General features: G+C 38.1%; 1 protein-coding gene across 4 annotated transcripts in view; it reads left to right on the top strand.

The window, feature by feature from the left end:
• The window catches only part of CCDC168 (coiled-coil domain containing 168), a 28424-nt gene extending 1083 nt beyond the window's left edge, over nt 1-27341 (top strand). For 2 of the 4 annotated variants that reach the window (XM_070579247.1, XM_070579245.1), the window contains 4 exons: nt 76-109; nt 206-239; nt 6667-6785; nt 6870-27341. In XM_070579247.1, coding sequence (XP_070435348.1) covers nt 100-109; nt 206-239; nt 6667-6785; nt 6870-27217 — 20511 coding nt within the window. In that variant the 5' untranslated portion in view covers nt 76-99 and the 3' untranslated portion in view covers nt 27218-27341. Of the gene's footprint in view, nt 1-75; nt 110-205; nt 240-6666 lie in introns of all 4 variants that reach the window. The other 2 variants (XM_070579246.1, XM_070579244.1) reach the window with 1 other exon arrangement.
• The last annotated feature ends 241 nt before the right edge of the window (nt 27342-27582 follow it).

Raw genomic sequence — 27582 nt, 5'->3', positions numbered from 1 at the left:
AGAATAACTTATAAAATTGTGGAACCTTGATATTTGGATTACTCCCCTAACATTTTATTGTCTCTCTTGAAATAGAAGGAACACAGTTGCCTGAAAAGCATGAAATTTGGTAAATATCATACAATTTCATATTTTAATATAAAACTGATTCAGCCTGAGCTTCTCCATTGGTTCTCTAACTTTTTTTATTCCCATTTTTCTCTAGACAATTGGTCAATTCATTCATCTTCAGAGGAAAGGTAAGTGATAATTTTTGAAATTAAATGAAATGGGTTGGTATTGTTCTATTCAAAATTGCATTCACATCTGAATAACAGAGAAGGGTTTTCCCACATGTGTAGAGGACCACAGATGTTCAACATCATAATTCAATCTAACAAGATTTTAAATGGTCACTCTGTTCCAAGCTATGTTAATGGCTTTTCATATATTATTGAAAGTATCCTTCCAGGTAGGTAGTATTATTACTGTTTTTATAGATGCGGAAAATAAAGCTTAAAGAGGTTAAGTGATTTGCTCCCCTACTCCGACCTCTCTCTCCAGTACACACAAAGAAATAGGAAACACTAGTTCTGATAATTCAATTGAAAAAATATTTATTTAGCAGCTACTGTGATCCCAGCAAACCCTGAGCTAGGTGCTGCAAGAGTGACATGAAAGGACTTTATGCAATCTGAATTCATCAGCATACTAAAGATAGATCAGAGTTTGGGATTAAATAGTGACAGCACTACTCTTGTTGCCCTCAGTGTTTTAATTGTTTTCATCAAAATCCATTCAACAATTATTAGATATCCACTATGCAATGGACACTGTGTTTGATACTGGAATACAAACAATAAGATAGTCTCTGTTCTCAACAAGTTTATAAGTTTATATTCTTGTGTAGGAGATATGTACATTAAGGATGATTACCTTGTAGTATGGTAACACACTGATAGGAATACTGTGGGAGCTTTTAGGAGATACCTAAGCCAGCAAGGGGTGTTGGAGATGGCTTCATGAAGAAGGTTGTACTGGAGCTGAATTTTAAAGGATGAGTGAAAATTAGCCAGAAAAAGACAGCAGGTTAGGAGGATAAGAAAGGCATTCCAGACGTGAGCAGAGGCAAGCAAATAAGAAACATCAGGGTATGTGCAATAAATTATGATTATTTCAGAGTTGCTGGAATGCTGAGGTTGAGTCAGGGAGTAGTGGGAGATGAATGTGAAGAGCCAGGCAGATGTCAGATCATGGGGGGCTTTCTATACCCTGTTAAGAAGCTTGGATTTTATTCTGAGGATAGTTAGTAACCACTGGTGGTGGTTAAGCATAGGAGTGACACAGTTTTGTATTTCAGCTAGCTCACCAGTAGCTGTGTGGAGAATGAATCTGACAATTACTTGACTTTAGTCTAATTTCTTTCATTTGTCAGGTGTAAAGGGGCTTTATTCATTTAATCTGATTGCTCTATTTTCATAGCACCTCAAGTCGTAAGGTGGGTATCCTGGGAAGCAGTAACAATATCTGGAGGTACTAGTAGGTAGAAGCCTGGCCAGGGCTGGTTGGGAACAGGAATGCCAGCACAAACTGGAGCACCTAAGTATTTGAATCAGAATAAGTGACTATCCAAAAGTCAACAGGACAGACCAAGAATCAGTGTTTGAGATATACAGGGATTAGGTGTACACTGTGATTGAAGTTCACATGTAATTAAAAACTAGAGGATTGATAGGCAAGAAAGGAAACCACAGGAAGAAATGAGGAGAAAAGGATTTTTAGCTTCAGAATCAAGGTGACCTCAAGAGTTTCCCTATCCCTATGTGCCATTATTCCACTCCTGCCTAGGTGGGATTTAATCCTTAGGTGGCACCTTTCCAGGAGGTATTAGGGGAAAGTAATTGAGAAGAGATTAGGAGGGTGATGTTGAGGGAAAAGGATTAGGGAAGAGATATGGCTCCTTTGGTGGCAGCATATTGTAGTGAAGAAATACACGTTTTGAATTTAAAGAGGTCTAGGTTTATGTCATAGTTCCACCTCTTAATGATGGCATGATGTTGGGCAAATTACTTAAACTCATTATACCTTCATTTCCTTACTTTCAAAATAGCATCTAGATCAATTACCTCTTAGGAATATCATGAAGATTAGTTAAAACTGTGTATACAACAAAGCAAAAATATTTTACCCTGGCTCTAGAATTCCTTTCTGGGACAGAACTGTATTTCAGAGAACATCTTAAATTATTTTGAAATAAAATGGGTTGAATATTGGTGGAAGCTCAAGCATCAAAATGATTAAAGTATATCACATCAGAGACTGAGTGGATTTTATCTTGCTTATGAGATGGGAGAGAAGAGAAAGGTGGGAGTGGTGGGCAGAGAGGAGGAAGGAGCAGGTGAAATGGTCTGAGGCTCAGGAGTCAATGGCATAAAGGGACGACAAAGGATGAGACCACCACTCAGTATCTGGAATCAGGGAGAGCTGTGCTGGCCAGGCATAGTCTCAGAGAGCAAAGCAAACTGCTGATCTTACATCAGTCAAGTTTTGGGGAATGAATTGTTTCAGGGTTGACCTCAGCTTTAGAAGTGTGTTCCTAGGAGAGTCTGCCACCAATTACCTGACTTTCAAAGCTTGAAGCTGCCACTGACTGGTTGGTTTCAGAAACATATTTCCTGAAGCGAGTTATCATTAATAGATAAAATTATTTAAAAGCAAATTTGGTGTTTATTTGTCATTATGACTATAGGACTATACTATGACTATATGACATTGATTGATTTGATTTACAGCCACTTCTGGTACTTACGTGTTACCATGGCTATAGAACTATCAGTCTTTTCCTAGGAGTGTGGGGAATTCTTTTCAAATTTTCAAAGGTCAGTTGAGATTCTCGGGTGGGGAGAAGCCAAAGGACATTTCAGAAGTGGAAATGCCTAATGTTTAAGTGGGAGTTGTTTGTATTGCTATAATCAACTCCCTTCTATTTCTGCCTCCAACTTTTTATTAAAGTTTATGTGTATGGGTGGTTTGTGTATGTGGATTTTATTTCCCCCTCAGTGAACTTGAGGAAAGGGATGGGTTGTATGTCTGGGTCAGCTTGTTGTGGATGAGGGTTAGCAATCAGAAACCTAGAGGCAAAGATGGCCATTCAGCAAATATTTACTGAGGGCCTATGTTCCAGGCATTGCTCTAGGCCTTTGAGATACATTGGTGAACAAAACAGACAACGATTCCTACCTTACGTATTAGTCAGAGGGGAGTCTGATGATAAACTAACACACAGTAAATAAATAAATTACATAATATGTCAGAAGGTGCTAAGTTTTATGGTAAAACAAAAGATAGAATAGGGTAAGAAGAATCAGGGTGCCAGTAGTAGGGGAGAAGAGGTAGGTTGCAATATATATGGTAGGATTTGAGTAAAGCTTTGAAGAGATTATGGAGTTAACCAAATAGATATGGTAGAAGAGTATTCCAGACCGGGGGAGCAACTAGGGCAGAAGCCCTAAGGCAGGGTGTGCCTAACGTTTGAGGAACACTAAGAAGGCCAGGATGGCTGATGCAGGGAGGCGGGGTGACAAACAGGGATGAGGTCAGAAAAGTAATAGGTGACCAGATCACCGTTGGGCCTTGTAGGCTATGCTAAGGACAGTGCTTTTACTCTGAGTAATAATGGGGAATTGTAGAGTTTTGCATAGGAGAACTATCTGTTCTGTCTTATATTTTTAAAGGATCATTCTGCCTGGTGTATTGAGAAAAGACTATTTTTGGTCAAGGGTCTAAGCAAATGGCAGGCTACTGCAAGTCATCCAAGTGAGAGACGAAGGTGAGCTAATCCAGGGTGGTAGCAATGGAGGTGGTGAGAAGTGGTTGGTTTCAGGATGTACTTAGAAAAGTGGAGCCAACAGAGTGTGGATGTAAGAGAGAGGAGGCAAAGATGACTCCAAGATTTTGGCCTGAGCAAGTAGAAAGATACAGTTTTCATCAACTGAGATGAAAGCTGTGAGTGGAGCAGATTTTGATGGGGAGATCAGGAATTTTGTTTTGCATTTGTTGAATTTGAGATGTTGATTAGACATCCAATAGAGATAGTAAGTGGTTTGGGAGAGATGTCTGGTAGACATAATAAGTTTGGGGGTTGTTGGCATATAGACAGTATTAAAAGCCACAACAGAGGATGAGATTACAAAGGGATTGTGGGAAGGGAAGAAGAGCAAGGATTGAGCCCTGGACACTTCAAAGAGGTCAGGAAGAAGAGGAGGAACCAGCAAAGGTGACTGAAAAGGAGCTACCAGTGAGTTAGGAGGAAAACCAGACCTGGAGGTTCACCAAAAGAATATGTAGAGTGGGAAAGACAGATAGGTATACAAGCTAGGTACCTATATCCCTTATCAATTTGGATGCAAAACACTCAACAAAATAAACTAAACCCAGCAGCATTTAAAAGGATCATATACCATGACCAAGTGGGATTTTTCCCAGGAATTCAACAATTATCTAGTATTGTTTTGTTATGTTTAAAATCACAATATTACATTGTTGAAATATCTGTCTTGGATTTCAGCTTCCTCTTTTTTCCTGAAATGTGTAAAAATTAATTGTTTTTATATCTTATATTTTCACTATTTGTTCAGCTTTCCTAAGTGAATACTCATACTCTAGTCCTGATGAAATGTTATCCTAATTATGTCTGGACAGTGCTATAATTTGTTGAGGCCACTTGATTCCCCAGAATGCTTATACATCCTACCTGTATCAGTTAGGATATTTTAATTCTCAAGTAACAGAAAATCATGATTCAAACAGGCATACTAAGAAAAGAATTTATGATATCATATAATAGGAAATCCTGAGGTAGAACTAGCTGCATAATTGGTTGATGCAGTGGCTCAACAACTTCATTAAGGTCCTGTATCTCTCCCTTTGCCTTTCCAAAATTTTGCTTTGGTAATAAGGACAGACCTTGTTACCAAAGGTAACATGATATTAAAGGTAATGGGTAGGTGTAATTGCCAGAGTTCTCCAGAGAAACAGAACCAATTGAAGATAGATAGATAGATAGATAGATAGATGTTATAGATTGATAGATAGACAGATGTAAGAGAAGATTTATCAGAGGAATTGGCTCACATGGTTATGGAGGCTGAGACGGCTGGTGATCTCCCTCTGCAAGCTGAAGAACCAAGAAAGGCCTGGGGCAGGAGCACGTGGCACTGGTGTAAGTCCCAGAGTCCAAAGGCCCGAGAACCAGGAGCTCTGATGTCCAAGAGCAGAAGATGGATGTTCCAGCTCAAGAAGAGAGGAGAATTCACTTTCTTCTGCCTTTTTGTTCTATTCGGGCCCTCAATGTACTCCCTGCCCACATTGGTGAGAGCATATCTTCTTTACTCAGTCTACTGATTCAAATGCTAATCTCTTCCTGAAACTTCCTCACAAACAAACCCTGAAATAATGTTTTAGCAGCTTTCTGAGCATCCTTCAGCCTAACCATCATAATAGGTGACAAAGATGTGTATACAGCCTATATATTAGCTGTTAATAAATACTCTAAGAGTTGAGGAAACTTGAAAACTACTTAACATTTTTTAAATATTCATCCAATATTTTTGTGTTATCTATGAAAGAAAGTAATCAATAATTTAGCCTAAAATACTCCAAATTCTAATTAGCAGAATCAAATTAATGAGATCTTGCTATATAAGTAAACATTTAGAAAAAATAATTTTTATGGTTGGGTAGATTGTAATGATTTTATATACTATCTTCATGACTTTGTTTATGATGGAGAGTTATTTAAAAGTAGGGTCATTCCTCCAGTGGTAAAGTACAAGATAATCTGTGTTCCCTGAACAAATAGCTCCTAGAGTTATCTGACCTCATTTATATGAGTTTAAGTTTAGGAGTTTAGGCTTGCCTTTCTATAAAACAAAACTTAGGGTGCATCAGAATCATGTGGAGGGCTCATTAAAACTCAGATTTCTGGGCCCCACACCCAGGGTTTCTGATTCATTAGGTCTAGGGTGGGGCCTGAGATTTTACATTTCTAATAAGTTTCCACAGGATGGTGATGCTGCTGGTCCAAGCATTGTTAGACTGAACCTAATCATTTGATGTAGAAAGGATGTTAGATGGTCTACTTACTTGATCATTACATCAATCCAAAATTGTGCTGAGGAGCACTGCCCTAAAGCATAGGGTTTCCTTTTACTCAAAAACAAACAACTGTTAAAATAATCTAGACTTATTTATAGAAAGCCATAGTTTATGGTATTGGACATTCTTCTGTTGTACCTGCTAAATTTCCATAAGAATGTTTTTATTCTTGTCAAAACTTTACAGAGAACAGAAAAAAACTGATATTTCTTATGAAAGGTTACAATCCTAACCTGCAACTTTGACTCATTGCTCTCAAAGATAGACTTTTGGACAGGTTTTAGAGGTAAAAATCCCTCATTCTCTGAGATATGAAAATAATTTCCTTCATTTTTTCAGTAGATTTTTTTATTAAATGAATGGAACTAGTTAATGAATTATTTGTAATGTGGATAATGAATTTCCGATTTATCTCTATATTGAGCTATGTTTTCATAGACTAAATTGGGTTTTTTTAAATCTCGAAGAGAGTTCTTTTAGAAATATTTCCTAAGTGACAATTCATTTGCACACTCTTTTCTTATATTTCAGAACTGATGACTTTTCAGAGGGAACAAGCACTTCATTACTTACATCTGAAGAAAATGAAGGTTACTTCAAAGACAGAGTTTTATCAGCAGATGAAATAACATGGGCAGGTAGCAGTGAAGGTAAATATCAAGTAAGTCACTTTAGTGAAAGTCATATGCTGTCTTCAAATGAGACTCACCCATCTTTGTCACTGCTTCATTCAGAAGCAAAGGAAATTTCTCTAAGCCATAGAGGGTATCCAGAAAATGAACGTGAAGCAATACAATCTTCATCAAAGAAATTATTTTCAATGATGAAAACCAACAAAACTAAAAATTTAATGTTTTCTTCTGACTTTAACTTTTCAAGAACTTCTAGAATCACTATGGAAAGTGAAGATCTAGATGTGGCATCATGCCCGTCTGCCCATTTATTTCTTTCTAGAGACCAAGTCAGACTTCTGGAAGAAAATGTGAGAAATCAAATTCCTTTAAAATCCAAAGCTGTCTTAGAGAGTGAAACTACTTATCTGTACTCAAGATCTCAAGAGTCCTTGATCCAGAATCAATGTTCTTTTAGAATGGACATTTCTGCCCAAACACAAGTTTCTTTTCCAGGACAAAATGCTATTCAGAATCAAGGTTTTTATGAAGCTCAATTTACTAGCCAAGCCCAACGATTTGTTAACAACCAAGAATCAGTCAACTGCCAGTCTGATATCAAGGCCAGGTACTTTTCTATGCCTCAAGATTTGACAAAGAAACCATTTTCCAGCAACACACAATATTCCTTCCAGACCCAAGACATGGATGGGAGTCAACATTTAGTCAAAGTCCCACATTCTGTTCAGAGTCAAGATTCAAGCAGGGGCCTAGAGTCTGATAAAAAACAGTTAGATGAGGCACAATATTCTGTTTGGTTTGAAGATTCAAACAAGATTAAATATTCAATCCTGGGACAAAGTACTATTTTTAAGAATGCCAGATCTCTAGTTTTAACTGTAAGTCCAAAATCAGTTGCAGAAGAGATGCCACAGCTAAAAAGTGTAAAGCTAAAGGGCCAGAAACAAATTCCTTCATCAAAATTAAACCAGTATACTGTATATGGCTCAGTGCCTCTTTCACCTACCACCAACAGGCAGAAAAACAGAAGAAAAACATTACACGGTAAAAGTAAATTTAGTCTCAAAGTTTCATCTCAAAAGTCAAAGAAAACACCACCTTCACAGGTATTTCAAATTACAGTATGCCACGCTTCAAAAGAAAGCAAGCTAAGAGGCAAGTATAACACTAAGAAGAAAGAACTAGATCAAAGGAAAGGTGTATCAGATAGAGCATTGCATCTTATTTATGTTTCCAAGCTTGTTCCTCCTTATATGAAGAAGTATTGCAGGAAAAAACTAATGAAAGTCATGCCAGGTTTAACAGGATGTAGACATTTTCTGCTGAAGCAAAACATCTCACTAGATGCAGAGAAAGGCAGTTGTGCAGAGTACGTTGGGAAAAGCGGAACCTCAGGCAAGACTAAAAATGTAAAGCAGCATGGTGGGGACAATAAAGGACTAAAAAACATGTCACTGAAAATTCCACCTCAGCTGAAACAGCCTTTCATGGTCAATAACTGTCAACTAAAAGCACCTTTTCTTTTAATAGAGGCAAACTGGAAGAATAAAAAGTCTTTTAAAGACCCAATTACACAAGCAAATGAAGTTGGTATTGCAGAGTTTCATGCCCCAAATAGGAAAAAAACTTCTGACCTGCCTTTTCCAAAGCATGAGATGCCTTTAGAAGAAGATATATCAGAACCTTTGCAGAAACTTGTTTTCTCTCCCAAACTGGAATCAAACAGAAGAATGAAAACACAGGAGGACCTGAAAAGTACAGAGAATTCTCATCTTCCACTTTCAAATGGAGAGAAGTTACCAACTAGTTCACCAGAGATGCAGAGGTGCCTTTCACAGGGAAATACACAAGAACAAGAAGATTTTCTGGAAATCGTTCTGGAGTCTTCAGATGTCAATTTGCTCATTTCACTAGGAACCAAAAAGCGTAAAAGCAGTGAACAATTAGCAAGTGTAAAAACTCAAGAGAGTACAGAAGATGTAATTCTGAAGGCAAAGAAACCATCAATCCTTGATGTTACAGAATATGATAATCTAAGTGAAAGTGAGGAACTGGAATGCAACTCTAGAAGCAACATAAAAAATATGCAAGATAAAAGAATAGCTGATGCATTTCACAATGCCACCAACACTACCATTTCTCAACCACCTGATATGGAAATGCTTAGCAGATTAAAAGCCAAGACAGATACATCAAGAATAGAGCTTAGTCATTCAGTGGTAAAGCAAGAGAAATTACCAGAAGAAAAGAAAATATGGAATGTAAAATATATTGAGAAGAAATGTGTATTTAAAAAACCACAAGAACATGACAGAGAGGAAGAGGAACAAGCTTTACAAGAAGAAGTTCCACAGCTGCCACAAGATTTCAGATTCAGCCTACAACTAAAGCAGAAGTCCAAATATGTCAAATTTGAAATAGAACAGAGCAGTTCAGGAAGTAGAAAAACTCAAAATAGAGAGCAAGAGGTAAAACCACAAACTCTTTCTACAGAAACGATTTTGGGTACTAATCCACGCCCCACGATGGATCCATTTGAAGTTGAGAATGTGAAGCAAAGCACTAATAGACCTACAGACAGAGAAACTGCAGAACCAAAGAATCTTGCTACAGTGCCAGAGAACTTACCAGTTGGTGAAGTTTTAATTGAAACAACAGAATGTGGTGTCCCATTTGGTAGAAGCTCCAGGAAGACGCTGGATGATCGTATTGCAGAAGAAAAGGAAGACTTAAAAAAAGTTTTACCTGCAGTTTCCCTGGGCTCTTTCATTATCCATGTGCTTCCTTTATCATGTTTTAAAAGGCAGAAAATCAGAAAAAAATTATCAGGAACAAAAAGTATACTCAGTCCCAAATGTGTAATTATGAAAGCAAAGAAGCCAGCAATTTTACTGATGCCTGATATCAGTAGACATGGTAGTCTAAATCATAGACAAAGATTGAGAGGCAATTTTAAAATCATAAGGAAAAAGATGCTTCGAGATAACATTGAGGAAGATGTGCTTCTGAATGTTATTTACCCTCATGTGTATATTTTGCCTCATATTAGAACTCACAGCAGATTAAATGCAGAAAATCACAGTTATACCAAGCTAAAACAAGAGAAATCACAAGTTGAAAGGGAAGAAAAGTGTTCAGATTCCATAAATAAAGGAAGTGACTCTGGAAACACACTAGAAGGAGCTAAATTGCAAGCTGAAGTGAGAGGAGACAAAGACGCTCCACAGGAAGCAGTCCTTCCTGAGAGCTGGAACCTCAGGTTGGATGCATATCCAGAGAAGAAGCTTAAAACAGAGAAAGAAATGCATCGACCACCCACATCTGCGGAAACCATTTTGGAGTCTATGTACTCCCCCATAATTGATCCACCTCATATTGAGAACATGAAAAGCCTAACAACACAACCAGAGTTAAAATGCACTGCAGATTCTGAGATGCCTCTTCCAACATTAGAAAAATCACTGATTGGAGATCCTTTAAACCAAACGAGAGAAAGTGATGTTCCAGGTTATAGAAGTAATACAAGGGAAATGGGTTACTGTTTTGCAGAAGCAAAGGTAGAATTACCAGAAGATTTACCATCAACTTTCCCAGAGACTTTTAATTGCCATATGCCTGTTTTAACTCATTCTAAAGTGAAGAAAAATGGAGTAAGATTCTCACACACAGAATGTACAGTGAGGCCCAAGTCTGTACATATGAAGGCAGTGAAGCCATCAATTTCACAAACATTTAATATCACAGGTCATAGAAAGAAGTTGGACTCCAACTTTAAGGCCAAGTTTGAAAAGATCAACCAAGCTAATGGATTGCTGTTTGAATTTCTAAATACCCTTTACTCTCCCATGCATAACAGATTACAAGGAGAGACAGACAGCTTCTGTCATACTATGTTAAAGCAAGGGGAACTAGCAGATGAAGGGAGACCACAGTATGTTGATTTCTTTGGGAGGAATGGTGCATTCCATGACAGAGAAGAAAAAGTGCAAGATGAAGAGGAAATGGAGCAAAAAACTTTGCTAGAAGCAGCTTCACACCATACCCAATATCTCTGGCCTGATGTATGTCAAGGGAAGGAGACCTACCTTGATGAACCAGACCTGGCACTGGACTGTTTAACACAGGAACTGCCTGTTAATGAGCAAGATGTGCAGCACCAAACATACTTTACACAAACTACTTTGCAGACTGGCCTCCAGATGCTTCCTAGAGAAGCTGAGCAGCTCCAGAAAACCAACAGAACAGAAAATGACATAACAGCCCCTATGGGTCCAAAGATTCTACTTCCAGAAGCAGGGAACTCATCAGTTGATAAACTTTTGAACACTACAGAGCGTGGCTTACCATCTGGTAGAAACCATGAAAGGGAACGAAATTCTTTTGTGGAAGAAAATTCAGAGTTACCAAAAGATTTGCAAGTGACATTCCTGCAGTCTTCTGATTCTGTTGAGCTCTTTGTTTCTAAATCTAAAAGAAAGAAAAAATCATTGAAATTAGCAAGGAAACGAATAACAGTGAGTCGCAGACACAGAACTATGAGGGAAGAAAAGCCATCAATTTCACATATGCTTAATGGCAGACAGAGCAAGGAACTGCAATGCAACTTTAAAGCGAAGATGAAAAATCCACAGCAAAATAAAAATGTAACAGATGCACTCTTGGATATTATTCACTTCAACATGCTTATTTTGCCCAACATCAAAATGAATAGCAGATTAAATGTGGAGACAGATAGGCAAAAGATAATAAGTCTTGGTCAAATGCAATTAATGCAAGAGAAATCACCAAATGGAAGGAAATTGTGTAGCCCAGGTTCTATTGATATGAGTGGTTTATCTAATGGTGTGAAAGATGGGAAGGAGGTAGAAGGGGAACATGAAGCTTTACCAGTTCCAGAGAATAGCCAAGGCTTCATATTCAATGCATATCAGAAGAATTATGAACTTGTCAAATCAGATGAGGAACTGAAACAACCAGGAAGTAAAAATATTCAGGTACAACCACAAATACATTTTACACAAACTATTTTGGGTTCTGCCTCATGCCCTATATTGGATCAGTTTCAATTTGGAAAGCTAGAGAGCTATGCTAGGTATTCACGTCCAAAGTCAAAGGAAGGCAAGACTGATAAAATCATATTTTCTGCAAGAGAATGTGGTGTCCCATCTGGTGCAAACCATCAAAAAGAACAAGCTGGTGGTATTGAAAAGAAAGAGACTGTGACTTCTGATTTCTGCTTGCCTACTTTATCTACATCTAAAAGCAAGAGAAACTTCAAACGATATTCAGACATGAAAACTTTAGTGAATCTCAACTGTGGAATTTCAAAAGCAAAGAAACCATCGATCTCATGCATACTCAATATCAAAGGTGGTGCTAACCCAAACCATAGGAAAGAATTGGGATGTAACTTGACAACCAAAATGAACAAGGTGGATCAAGGTAAAAAAATGGCAGATAACATGTACTCCTTCATGACTTTTACACCTGACATTAATATGTATAGCAAGGCAGAAAGAGAAAAAGACATCTTGGAAGAAAAAAGACTTAGTTCCAAGCAAGTAAAGCAAGCAGTATCACCACAAGGAGGGAATATTACTTTAGATGACACCAAAGAAACCAACAATCAAGATAAAGAGGAAGAAGAAAGTGAACAAGAGATGTTATTAAAAGTAATTCTGCAGCACAGTCAACATTTCGTATTCTTTTCAGGCCAGAGGGAGAAGCTTGACCTCCAGAAGTCAGAAAACCAAGGAAGCGGGAAAATTCTGTTTGTTATTGAACAAGACGTCCCACAACAAATGCAGCCTACAGATCCAATGCAGGTTAAAACGGCAAAGAAAAGCCTCCAAACACAAAATGGCACAACGTGTTCAGTGAATTCACAACTTCCTCTTCTAGAGTCAAAGACATCACTGATTGGTCAAGCCTTAATTGATACAATGAGACATGGTGTCCCAAGCAATGGGAGCCACACAGGGGAATGGTACAGTTGCAGTAAAGAGGAAAAGGCAGAGTGTAAAAATGATCCACAAGCAAATGCACTGGAGTCTTTGCATGTCTCCACACCTGATCTACCTGAATCTAAAAGGCAGAGAAAGACATTTACATGTAGAACCATAAAAAGTAAAATGAGTCCCAAATGTGTAATTATGAAGGCACGGAAGGCACCAATTTCACAGATATTTAATATCTCAGGGAATGGCTGTCTAAAAAACCTACCTCCAAAGACCCTGAAATCACAGATTATTGACTTTTTAATTTACATAAAATTCTCTGGGGTACTGGACGATCTTACTGTAGAAAGAAAGGAAGGATTAGCACAAAAATTACCAGCAATGATTCTGGAGTCTTTGGATTTATCCACACTTGCTTTACCTGTGTCAAAAAGAAGGAGAGACAATTTGAAACTTATGCACAAGAGAAATAAAATGAATCTCAAATGTGTAGCTTTGAAAGCAAAGAAGGCACTGATTTCCCAGACATTTAATATCATGAAATGTGGTACCTCAAGCCATAGAAGGCAATCTGAATGCAACTGCAAAACTGTGATGAAACAAGGTAAACCTGTGTCCGATATAATCCTAAAGGCCATTTCCTCTCCCATGCCTGTTTCAGTTGACATGGAAATACATAATAGAACACAAGCAGAGACAAACATGCTGTGGAAAACAAGACTGAGTCATGAACAGCAACAGCAAGAGCAATCATCAGGTGGAGAGAGAGCCTGGTGTGCCTGTTCCAGGGATAAGAGGGGCAGTGCTTCAAATGGCATAAAGAAAGTCAAAGCCCCAGGTAGAGAAGCAGCCCTACAGAATTCTCGACACTTCAGTCTCAATGCTCATAAAAGGAAGATGTCTCGCTTTGTGAAATCAGATCTAGAACTGAAGAATTCAGTCAGGAAAAACATCCCAGAATCACTTACCATAACTCAGGAGCTGCAGCAACAAATCCTTTTTATACAGAGTGTATTACATTCTGTTTCTTGCTGTCTTTTGAATTCATTTCCATTTGAGAAGTTACCAAAAAGAACAAAAACACAAAAAGGCTTAAAACATACAAGGCGTCCAGTGATTTTATCTCCACTCCCAGGGAAATCAGTTAGTGAATCTTTAATTGTTACAGCACGGAGTGACATCCCATCTGAAAAAGGCTCTAGAAAAGAACTTGCTGGTTCTATTCTAAAGGGAAAGATGAAGTTACAAAAGGCTTTACAAGCAAGAAGCCTAGAGTCTTTTGATTTCTCCATGCCAGCTTCATCTGAACTTAAAGGGCAGAGAAATGCAGCACAAATCCCTAAGTCTAGAACTGGGAAAGCACAGATGGCATCAGTTTTAAAGGCAATCAGTATCACTAGATCTGGTGCCCTTCGCCATGGAAAGGAACAAGACCACATCTTGGAAAACATGGCCAAAGAAATATCTCAAGGTATGTCAAATATACTTATGCATACCTTTCTTTCACCTACACCTGCTTCCCCTGCCATCAACACACATAAAAAAGTAAAAGCAGAGGAAGGCTCGTTCAGAAAAAAAAGCAACATTATACAGCTAAAACCAGATGACAGGAAAAGACTGTATACTTCTTCTGTTAATAAATGGAGTATCTCAAGCAACATATCAGAATCAAGGTGGCAAAATGAAAAAGAGAAAGAAGGCAATGAAGTTTTATTTGAAGCAGGTCTACAATTCCTGAATAGTACAGGAAGTAGAAAAGATCGAAATATGCTTATTACAGAGCAGGAAGTGCAGCAAGAAATGCTAGTTTCAGAAAACCCATTGGAGTCTATTTGTTCTCCTCTGATGATTCCATTTCAAACCCAAGAGCTGAAGAAGAATATCTCACCACAAAAAGACATACTATATAGAATAGGAGGAAAGATCCTGTGTCCAAAATCAGGGAAAGCAACGTTTGACAATCTTTTAACTGATGAAACAAAGTGTAGTACTATATCTGACGGGAACTCTACAGAGAAGCTGGATGTTCACAGCGCAGTTTCCCTACAACTTGAAGAAGAAGAGGAAAACATAAAAACTCAAAAAGGAATAAAATACATAGTTGATCAAAATATCCCACCTACCAAGTCAGAGAACTCAGTGCTTGGAGGTCCGTGTGATGAAAACTCTAGAAGGAAAGTGGGTGGTCATATTGCCAAGAAACACAAAGAGTTGCAAAGAGATTTACTAACAATGTCCATGACATCTGTTTTATGTGAGTCTAAAAGGCAGAAAAAGTTATTTAAATTTCCAGAAGGAAAAGCTCTTAAGAGTCCCAAACATGTAACCATGAAGGCAAAGAAGGCTCTTTGTTCACAGATGCTTAACATTACTGAGCATGGTAATCTATACTGTAGAAAGGAGCAGGAATGCAGTTTGAAATCTACAATAAAAGATGTGCAACCAAATGAAAGTGTAACTAACATATTTTCGTCTCCCATACCTATTTCAACTGATAACAAAATGAATATTGAAATGCATAGCACACCAAAAACAGAGATGGATCAACCAAGAGTAAAAATGCACAAACATACCTATTTAGAGCTAGAGAAATCACCATGTGATGGGAAAGCATGGAGGGCCAATATGACTTATAGACAAAACAGATCAAGCAGCACAAGGAAAATGAATGTGCAACATGAAAAGGAAGGGAAAACTATCCAGAAATTGTTATCAGGATCAGTTCCACACTTCAGTTTCAATGACCATTTTATGAAAAATTCTGTCCCTTGCAAATCAAAATCTGAACTGAATAGTTCAGAAGGCAGAAGGACTTGGAATTTATCTTGTACAGCACAAAAGATGAGGCAAGAAAAACACTCTAGAGAAACTGATTTGGATCCTCTTTCTAGACACATGATGAATGTTCTTCAAGTTGACACGGTGAAAATAAGTCCTCATACCCAAGAAGGAACAAAATGTATGGTAGATCTACTGACTCCATTTCCAAAAGCAGGGACATCAGAGACTGGTTCAGTACAATGTGATAGTCTCTGGGATGGAAATCCTAAGAGCAAATATGGAAGTCTTATTTCTGAGAAAAAGGCGTGGAATCAAAATGACTTAGTAAGAACAGTCTTAAAACCTTTAGATTTTTTTAGCCGTGTTTCATCTGAACCCCAAAGCCAGAACTACACATTAGAATTTGTAGGCAAGAAAAGTATAATGAGTACCAAGCATGTAACTTTGAAGGCAAAGAAACTACCAATTTCACAGTTGCTTAATAGCACAAGATGTCTTAAAGAAAGCCAAAGAAAGAAAAAGCAGCAAAAATACAAGTACAAGATGAAAGAGAGGCCATGGAATGAAAGTACGGGAGAGGCGTTACTCTGTGCCACTGAGGGAGCTAAGATTCCACCACCCAAATCAGGGATTGATGAACACTCATTTTTTGCAGCAGCAAGGGGGACTCTATATAACAGAACACTTCACAAAAATCTGGATGGTCATATTACAGAGGAAAAGGCAAAGTCAGGGGAAAACTTAGCCACAACTTTCTTGGGACCTTTAGATTTCTTCACAGCTGTTTTATCTGACTCAGAAAGCCAGATAAACACAGTGCAGTTATCAGAAAAGAAAATCATATTGAATCCCAAATGTTTAACTATGGAAAAAAAGCCACCAATTTCACAGATCCTTAAAACCAATAGGCAGTTTACCGCAGAACACAGGAAAAACCTTGGATCCAATTTAGAAAACAAAATGAAAGAGATGCGGCAAGGTAAAAATGTGGTTGATACATTTCCAAATACCATTTACTTCACATCAGATACTTCTGACATTAAAAGGCAGAGCAGATTCGAAACAGAGATAGACAGAGTATCAAGGCTTAGTCTTGTACAACCAACACAAATGGAGTTGCCAGTTGAAGAGTTAATGATTTCAGAATCGCTTAATACTGCAGGACATGCTGCTTTAAGCATTGGTAAAGAACAGGAAGAGAAGACAGATGTAGAGAGAGATAAAACTGGATTAAATGCAGACCTAAAACCTAAACATGCTTCCACACCTATTCCACTGCACATAAAAATGGAGCAATCACCTAGTACCTGGGACATCTATGAAGAATATTCTGAAGAGAGAAATGCCCTAAACAAGGCAAAATTTAGGGAGAAAGAAGAGTGTGGACCACAGGTTTTGTTTAGAATGGCTCCATGGTACACCCAGCCATTTGAGTCTGGAGCAGATCAAATGAAACAACAAAACAAAATGCTACCTTTAGAATCATGCAGTAACACTGTAAAATATCTGAATGTTTCATTTCCACAAGGAAAGGAATCATTGGATGGGGCACAGGCAACTGATTCACTATCAAATAGCAGCTCCCCTAGGCTAAGAGGCAGAAAGAAGGTGCATGTAACATGTAAGACATATCAAAAGGTACAAAAAGAAGTATGTCTACCTAGAGTGTTTTTACATTCTCTTTCTATCTGTAAGCCTATTTTGCCTGAAAGTAAAACACAAAAGGATAGCGTAGAACAAGGAGTTAAGGAAGGCATAATATGCCCCCAAAGAAGAACTTTGGAATTGAAGAAATCAGGATGTTCAAAAGTATTCAATACCACTGACTATGGTACCCCAAGCAACAGAGGGGAATGGCAGCAGAACATAAAACAGAAAACAGCAAATGTGAAATATAGAAAGGGTAAATCTGATTCAGTTGTTGCAAATATATATGAGTTTATCCCTTCTTCACCTCACCTCAAATTGAATAAAGAGACAATTGATGGGATTATCTCAAATAATTTAAAAAGAACAAAACAACATGTATCGCAGATGAATGAAAAGGATAGAATAAAAGGAGTCAATATGAAAGAAATAATGAATCTCAATGTTGTTCTAAAGGCAGAGAAATCATCACCATCATATATACTCGATAGAAAGAAATGTCCTATGCTGTCAAATATTATAAAACAAGAGAGCAGGGTGCAGATAGGTAACAGTAAATCAGGTATGAAACTGACAAACAAGTGTACTTCCTTACCTTCTCTGTCACATCCTAATTTGAATTCAAGAATAAAAGTAGGAAAAGATAAGTCAGGGATACCAAGGAGCTGCCTTTCATCATTGAAGCTCCAGGCATCATCAGATGTCAGGAAAACATCATTTGCAGTGTCCATTAATGGAGCTACTCTAAGCAATGTAATAGAATCAAAACAACATTTGCCACAGAAAAAGGAGGAAGATAGAGAAAATATAGTCTATGTGAAAGATATAATGGGCCTCAAATGTATCACTCTTAAAGGAAAGAGAACACCTTTTAAACACATACTGAATGGAAAAGAACCACAGTGGAACAATAAAGAAGAAGAGAAAATGATGCAGGAAGAGAAAAGTGATCTAGATATAGTTCAGAATAAACCCCATGCTTCTATTCCTTCTTTACCTCCCCTGGAATGGGGTCCTGGAATAAAAGAAGAGGTGTACATGCGAGGAATAACAGGATTCTGTCTTCCGTCATTAACACTCCAGGAATTATTACATGCAATGGGAATATGTGAGGAGCCAACTGATGATATTTTAAACAGTATTAAAAAAGCAAAATATATGCCACAGAAAGATGATAATAGAGTGGAAATGGCTGTGGAAGAAATAAGACACCCCAAAAGAATAGCTTCGAAGGTGAAGCAGTCTCCAGTTGCACAGGAATTACAGTTGAACATCAAAGAAAAAGAGAAAAAGATGCAGGAAGATAAAGATAAACAAGTTGAGAGTCAGAGCAAATCTTGTGCTTTCATCTCTTTTCTACCTTACTCTGAAGCAGACACAAGAACAAGAAGAGAACAAGTCATGCTAATAAAACCAAGATCCTCTTTGCTACGATCAAAACTCCAGGAGTCATCAGATATAGGAAAAATAGCATATAAAAAGTCTATTTATGGTGATATCTCAAACAGTATAAAAAAAGACAAAGAACATATAATGCAGGAAGAAGAAGAGAGAGTAAAAATGGCAAAAGTCATAGCTTTGAAGAAAAAGAAATCACCAATTTCACAGGAAATCCAGTTGGACATCAAAGAGCAAGAGAAAAAGATACAAAAAATTAACGGTGAACCAAGTGGGGTTCTGACCAATACCAGCACTTCCATACCTGCTCCTTCTCATTTAAAATTGGATACAAGAATTAAAAAAGCAGACTCTGTAACTGAAGTACCAAGAGACTCTCTTCCAGAACTATCACACCAGAAATCATCAGATACAGTACAAAAAGCAAATAAGGAGTCCACTGAGGGTGATATCACAAGTGATGTACAAGAAGTCAAAGAAAATATGCCGCATAAAGAAGAGATCGAGAGGTCAGACAAGAAAGAAGTAATGCATCCAAAAGATAAAGATTTGAAAGGAAAGAAAGTACTTTCACAGGACATACCACTGAATCTTAAAGAGCAGGAGAAAGCTGGTAGAGAAGGTACAGGTAAACAGGAAGCAGTTCTGCCCACAAATCAGGCTTCTGAATCTTCTCTAACTCATCACGAATTGGACACAAGAATAGAAGGAGAGGAAGACATACAAGGAATAACAAAATCTGCTATTTGCCATCTGCAGCTACAAAAATCATTTGATGCAGAGAAAATAGCATATACCACATCAATTGGTGATGATATCTCAAATGATGTAAAAGCAGTACAAGAGTACGAGCCACAGAAAAGAGAGGATAGAAGAAAAATAGTCAACATGGAATATTATATATTACCATGTCCACATGTACTTGGAACCCCTGGGGATTGTGGCCCCCAAATTAGAGAAGTACAGACAAATGAAGAAGAATTGGGACACGTACAGGAAAGAAAAAGTGAAGTAGATGAGGTTCTGACAGGACCTTCTGTCCCTCAATTTAAATTAAACAAAGGTATAGAATACAAGGAAGAGAAACAAGGAGTAACAAGACCCTTTCTTCCACCCTCATGGCAAAGGGAATCATCAGATGCCGAGAAATTAGAATATGCAGGGTCACCTTTGAACGATATGTCAAGTGATTCAAAAAGAACAAAATATGTGACACAGAGAGAGGACATAGCGAATATTTTTGAGAAAGACATAATGCATTCCAAGTATGTAGCTTTGAAGGCAAAGAAATCACCCCTTTTCCATATACTCAACACAAATAAACTGGAAGTAAACATCAAAGAGCAAGTAAAAGGGGGGCAGGAAGCTACCAAGGAAACAGTTGTGCTTCAGAGCAAAATCTGTCCTCTCACCACTTCTTCAATTCCTCTTAAATTGGACACAATAAAAGAAGAGGAAGATGAATCAGGAGTAACCAATTACATGCCACATCTTGAGCCTCAAAATTCATTGCCTTTAGGGCAGATAGCATCTACAGAATCAATTGATAGCCGTGTAAAGAAAGGTAAACGACACGTGCTACAGAAAGAAAACGACAGAGGACAAACAATAGCCATGAATGGCTGCACACACCCCAATGGCACAGATTTCAAGGCAAAGACATCACCACCTCCTTGTGTGTTTGGTGTCACTGAGCACGATGCTCTGAGCAAGAGAAGGGAGCCTCAGTGTAGCAGTAAGGAGAGAGTAGAACTGCAGCAGGGAAGAAAAGGGGGCCCTGATGTGGCTCTGACAAAAACTCCTCCTCCCATGCCTTCTCCCTCTCACAGTAGATGGGATACAAGAACCAAAGCAGACAAAGACTTGCTTGCAAGTACAAGATTCTCTCCTTCACAGTTACAGCTCCCCGAGTCATCAGGTGCAGGTAAAATCAGACATGCAGATTCCAGTGGAGGTATTGGCTTATGTGATGTAATAATAAAAGCTAACCAACATGTGCCATATAAAGAGGCAAAGGAAAGAGTAAAAACAGAAGGTGAGAAAGGTAAAATATTCTCCAAAACAATAACTTTGAGAGCAGAGACATCCCCACTTACACACCTACTCAGCAGAAAGGGACCACCTTCGAATATTAAAGAGCAAGGGAAAGAAGTGCAGGAAGGCAAAGGTGAGCCAGAAAGGAGGGAAACTTATGCTTCCTTACCTCCTCCATCTGACCGAAAATGGCACATTAGAATGGATGAAAAGGAAGACACAGTAGGAATAACAAAATCCTATTTTCCACCACTAAAGATTCAGAATCCATCCAATTCAGGCAAAAAAGCATATAATAAGTTATTTGATGGGCATATGTTAATCAAGGAAGATAAACTCAAAACAAATGTTGAAGACAAAATGTTCCCAAAATGTATGGATCTGAAGGCAAAGAAACTACCACTTTCATATATACTTGATACCAGAAAATTGAAGTGGAAAATTAAAGAGCAGGAAGATGGAAACAAGCTAGTTACAAATCTGAAAGACATTTGTATTTCTTTACTTACTCTACCATATCTTAAATTTGATATAACAGAAGGAGAGGGGTACATGATAAGAATTAAAAAATTGCCTCTCTCACAACTACAATCCAAGGAATCATCAGATGCAGCAAAAATAGCACATGAAGAAACAACTGTTGGAGAACTTTCGAAAGATATAAAAGAATTCAAAGAGCACGTGCTACAGAAAGAAGAGAAGGAGAGAGAGAAAAATGTGGATATGAATAGTATAGTGGATCTGAGTGATATGTATTTGAAAGGAAAGAAATCACCTATTTTATTTACATACAATCTAAGTGACCTTCAGTCGAAAACTAAAGAGCAAATGGAGAAGGTTCAGGAAGGTAAACAGGAGCCAGATGATGTCATGCTGACTGAGACTTGTGCATCTAAATCTTCCCCACCTCACCTGAACGTGAATACCACAATCGAAGGAGGAAGCGTGCCGATATTAACAGGATCCTCTTTGTCCCCATTAAACTTACAGGAATTGTCAGATTCTGAAGAAGTGGTATGTGTAGAGCCAATTACTCATGATATTTTAATCAGTCCACAGGAAAGTAAACAACATATGCCACAGAGCAAGGAAGAGAATGGAGTGGAAATAGTAAACCTCACGTTCCCCAAACATCAAGAAAAGAAGATGCAGGAAAGTAAAGATGAACCAGATGTGGTTCTGACCAAATTTTCTACTTCGTTACCATCTCTCCCTCACTTCAAATTGTCTAAAGAAATACAAGTAGATGATGAAATGCTTAAAAGTTCTGTTTTGCAGAGAATGTCCAATGCAGGGGAAGTAGTACCTACAGAGTCAATCAGAGGTGATATCATGAAAGATGTTCAAAATGAGAAACAGTATAAGCCTCAGAAAGAAAAGAAGGACAGAGAAAAAACGGTAGATATGAGAGGTGCAATGCATACCACAGACATAACTTTGAAGTCAAAGCAATCTCCTCCTTCACATATAGTCCATAGAACAGAATTGCATCTGAACATTGGAGGGCAAGAACAAAAGAAATGTGAAGGTCAAGGTAAACCAGCTGGTTCACTGCTGAGACAAATTTATGTTTCCAAACCCCTAACTAACCTTACATTGGACAAAGGTACACAGGTAGATGAAAAAATGCTTGGAATTAAAAGACCCTCTCTACTTCCACTAATGCTTTCAGCATTATCGGATGCAGACAAGATAGCAGAGACAAAGGCAATTGGTGGTGAGGTAAGAAGAAGAAAACAATCTATGTCACAGAAAGAAAAAAAATATGAAGTGAGAACAGTAGATATGAGGATCAGGATGCATCACAAGGAGGCAAGGATTTCACCAATTTCACGTATCCTTAAAACAAAGGAATTTGTCGTGAATATTGAAGAGCCAAAGGAAAGAGTGCACGAAGGTAAAGATGAGCAGCGTACGGTTCTGACACGGACTTTTCTTTCCATCCCATCAGCACCTCCCCTTTTTCTAGATTCAAGTAGTGAAGTAGACAAAGGTGCACCAGGAATTACAGGATCCCATCCACAGCAAAATCTCCAGGAATCCTCAGATACCCAGAAAGCAGCAAGTAGAGAGCCAGTTGCTGGTGATGGTGAAATCCTTGTTGAAAAGGCAGAACCCCCTGTGCCACTAGAAGAGGCAATGCAACAGTGGACCTCAAACTTCATGATCAGTGTACAGCGAAGGAAGGAACCTCCACGAGTCAAATCCGAAGGAGATTTGAGTCAGTTGCTTTTAAATTCACAGCATGAGGATATTTATTTCACAGGATTTGGTACCATGAGAAGTGGAAAAAGGCTGGAATGTTTTTTTACAGGGCGAGAGGCTCAGCCAGAAAATTACAAAACAGAAACATTTACTACATTTCTTTCCTACCCCACAATGGATCCAACTAAAATTGAAAATCTGAAGAAAGAAACTGAAATAATGGATAACTTAAACCGTAATATGAATCCTCAGGGTTTAGTTTCACTGCCAAGGAAAATATCCAAGGAAATACATATCACATTTGGCACCCCCGTAAGTTCAAGAGGATTTTCTGTTTCCAAGCGAGAGGCCCACCAACCAGAAACTTTATCAAAAGCATCTCTAGGATCTGCAGATCCATGTAAATTTAATAAGCCAGAGAAAGATGTACAAAATAATGATAAAATGAACAAAATGTTCTCTTCCGCAGTGTCAGCACCACAGACAAAGAGGTCACTTGAGAAAATGACTATCATAGAGTCAAATAACCCCCAAAATATAGAAGAACAAGAAATTGTCATGAAAAAGCAAGTGGTGCTATGGTCTCAAAGTGGACACAAGACCAGGCTAAACTCCAGCCTTTCTCTTAAGTTTCCACTTCAAAATGGAAAGCAGAAGACACCGTTGGAAATAGATGTACACAAGCAAACCACAGTGTACCCTGGAACACAAATACTACCAGGAGGACACATGGATATTACAGAGTTTGATTCCATAAGAGGAAAAAAGGAGCAGGCATTGCTTGTTCCAGAACAGGAGGGAAGCATTCTAGAATCACTTCAGAAGTCTCTTCCCCCACACTGGACTGTTCCAATTCAACCTGGAAATCTGGAGGAAAAAAATGAAACTGACACAAGTACTACTATAAATCTGGAGCAGAAAAAATTAGGAATGGAGGAAGGGAAATTAAAAATAGACACAAACATAGCTGTCCATCTGGAAGAGGACAAAATAGAAATGCACAGACATACGACTGTCAATCTGGAGAAGGAGAAAATAAAAGTGGGCACAAGCAATACTGTAAACCTGAAAGCTCCATCTCTAAAGACAGAGGAATCTCAAACTAAAACTCAGGCAATCAATCTTATGGCAAACAGCTGCTCAATCAAGCAAAAACATCAAAAGGAACTGAAAGCATCTGGTGCGAAACAAAACATTCAGCCACAAAAATTGTTTCAAAAACATGTTCTGAATTCATTTTATGCCTATATTCCTCTTTCTCCCAAATTTGATGGTCGGAAAGGCAGATTAACAATAGCAGATTTGAAAAGAGAATTGAGCCCCATATTTTCAACTATGAAAATCCAGAACCATCCAATTTCACAGATTCTTGGCAACACAGGACGTGGTACTCCAAGCAATAGAATGAAGTTAGAGTATGACTTTAACAAACCAGAGAAAGTAATTTCATGGGGTGAAGATGCCTCAGGAATATTTATCAGAAGTCTTTCTATTTCCATGATGAGTCCATTTCAGACTGAAGAAACAGTAGAATCTGAGACAAACCTAAAAAGAGAAAAGATAATCTGTTTTTCTAAATTCCCAGAGAAATCACCAAACACTTGTGAAGTTGTTAAGAGGAACAGCTCAAACACTGCGAAAAATGGGGACCAGAACTTTACAAACACAGTTCCACAAGATTCCCAGCCCTTCATGGTGGACGAGCAACAAATGCAAAAACTTCCTAGTGTCAAATCAGAAGCAAACTTCAGCTGTGAAATAAATGAAAAAACTTTAACTCCACAAATGGAAGAAAGGGTTGTTCCAGAGCATGGTATCTCAAAGACCATAAAAGAACCTGACTTGCTTATAGTGGAGCAAGAGGAAAAGGCACCAAAACCCATTCTGACACCCACAGAGTGTCCATCCATGTCTGAAGTTCCAAAGGAAAATGTGGAAACCCACATGAAAAGTAACATAAGTATGAATATTTCCCCTCCAGGAGTAGAGAAACCACAATGTGAGACTCAGCCATTCGATACCACGGAGTGCACCTGGCCACCTGAGCATACAAATCAGAGTGAACCTGTACGGGACACAACCACACAAAAGGGCCAGCAACAAAAAACGTTCCCAGGAACTGGGCCTGTACCACCCCAAGAGAAAAGTAATGAAATAGAAATAGTGGCAGATAGTGCAAGTGTGGAAAGTTTACTTCTTCTTTATAAAGCAATTAAAAATGTCTTTGAATCTCAGGTAAAAAATTGGATCCAAGACAAAATTTATGCTGATATGCTAGAAAAAGTTAAAGCCCAGAAACCTGATGATTGGCAGTCACAACCTTCTGTAGGAGGTCCAGATACAACAGCCACGGAAATACATCCCAAAGTGCAGCCCAAACTCATTTTAGAACGTTTGACTCCCAAAGAAACAAATAAGCTCACTAATCATTTAGAGTCAAAAGCACTTGAAATAAAACTGAATCTCATACCAGAGAGAGCAAAACAATCCTTCACAAAGTTCAACTTTTATCCAAAATCGGCTATTTCAGAAGGTAATAGTTCGAGGCTCTATCCAAGCCATAAAAAAATGTGCTTTTTGTCTCTACAAGGGATTGATACTATAGAACTCAACTTAAAACATAAATGCCAAAATGACTCACCTCCTATCAGCTGTAGGAAGACACTGATCGTTAATGTTTCAAGTGGCAGTGAGGAGAGCATTAGAAAGTTAAAGTGTATTGATAAGCTAGAAAGTGGAACATCTTTAGTGACTTCTGCTAATGAGGTGCCATTGCCTCATATTCTCCAAAATTACTCAGTAGACGAAAAAGACAAACTTCTTATACACTTTTCTAAGAAAACATTAGAGATTCAAATGAAAGCCTTTTCCAGAATTGTGAGAGAATCTTATGAAATGGCTGATGCTCAGGAGAGAAGGAAACCTTCATGTAAATGTATTAATTCTGGTGTCAAAATACCAAAACGGAGAAACAGAATTTTGTTACTTTTTGAGGAAAAATCTCTTCATCAAATAGATCTTGATCTACAATACAAATACCTTCGTTTTCTCCTGGGGCTTCGGGGCAAAAGTATGTTTCCTAAGCCAAATGCACTTCCCAAACATACTCTTAAATTAAACACAGTTGCGATGTGTAAATCAGGAGATGATAGTAGAGAAAGTGGTGGTCTTTCCATTGATACAGGATCATTAGAACAACATATCTCTTTCAAAATGCAAAGTCCCCATGAAAACTCGTCATTGACTAGAAAATTCCTCGAACCAACTCATGTGTGTTCTGACCCTGATCAACATGGCACAGTGCAGAAAGATACTGCAGTTCTTTCAGAGTTAAAATCTCGTGTGACTCCAGAAAAAGATAAACAATACCATGTATGGTTTCAAGAAATAAATACATATGAATCTTTTGATTTAAAGACTCAGAAAAATGCCCCTAGTTTAGTTGACTCTCATTCAGTTCAGATTCCTGACTATTTTACTGACAGTCAGACAAAAATTGAGAGTTCCACTAACTTGAATAAATGCTCACCTCTTGAATTACGTGATAGTGAAGAATGCATATTTTTAGAAGCCAACCCTTATTTAAGTCAGGAATCACAAAAAATTCTACTTGAATTACAGAAAGGCATTCCTTTAAAACATCTCTTCAAGATGAAAAAAATCAAAACTGATTTGAAACCATTTTACAATGAAGATTCAGGTTCCCATTATATTAGTGGCTGCAGAAAACATTCCTCGATTGTGACACCACCTAACTACAAATCCTACAAAAGCAAGAAATACAGGTCATCTTCCAAAATTCAATCTCCTGATTGTTTGTGTCACAGTTCATTAAATGCTGTCGAAGTTCCATCTGTATCACCTTATATTTCATTCAGTGAAGAGAAGTTCTCATGGACTACAGGGAGCAGAACAAGTTACTCTTTCGCTCCCTTAACAGAATCAAATATTAAATTACATCTTGCAAAAAGCCAAGGCAAACCTCACAGGCATCCAGAAAGCAAAGAAAGAAAGAAGACCAAATTTGATTTATTTCGAAAGAACAACATTCATTGGGACTGTGATTACAGTTGTACACAGAGTAAAGAGAAACACACAAGAAAGAAGAAAGTGTATATTTATGAGCCAGAAAGATCAGATTATTTCCCAAGCAAACATAAGTCAACATCAAAACCTCACCAGGAGGATATCAACTTCCATTCTGAAAGACAACAAAACCAGCCATTTTTTTATGCCTGTACACCAGCAGACTCTCTGGAGATTATACCTAAAACCATTCGCTGGAATGTTCCCCAAAAAACTTTAAGGAAAAGAAACTTCAGAGTCCCTCTGGTGGCAAAGATTTCAAGCTCTTGCAGTATATGGAGTTCATCCAAAAAGTTGTTGGGGTCACTCTTAGAGCCCTTCAATCCAGTTCATCCAAATTGATATTACCATATCTAGATTCCTCCAGAGTGGAAGGCTGGTCACTATTGTGGTATTCTTGAAAAATAAAATCATATGAAGTCATATAGTTTCCTCATGAAGTGCTTTCTAAACTGATATATTTTATTTCTGCAGTAGATTTTTGCAGTTGTTCTGGGAGGTCAGGATAGGAAAGCAGATGGCTCTGTGTTTGATCCTCCCATGCATGAGATCTTCTTTTAGTTTGTGCTGCCTCCTCATAGTTACAAGAGGAGAGGGCCACAGACGTAGAAGCCCTCTTCCCACCCACTCCAGTGACTGAAGTGTGAGTCGGAGGAAATTTAGCCTATAAATGAGATTGAGAGAGAATGACCAGAAAGTTCGGAGGG

Source organism: Equus przewalskii, chromosome 16 (assembly GCF_037783145.1).
Source record: "Equus przewalskii isolate Varuska chromosome 16, EquPr2, whole genome shotgun sequence".
Taxonomy (NCBI): domain Eukaryota; kingdom Metazoa; phylum Chordata; class Mammalia; order Perissodactyla; family Equidae; genus Equus; species Equus przewalskii.
Note: the sequence above shows the minus strand (reverse complement) of the source record. Positions and strands in the feature narration are given on the sequence as shown.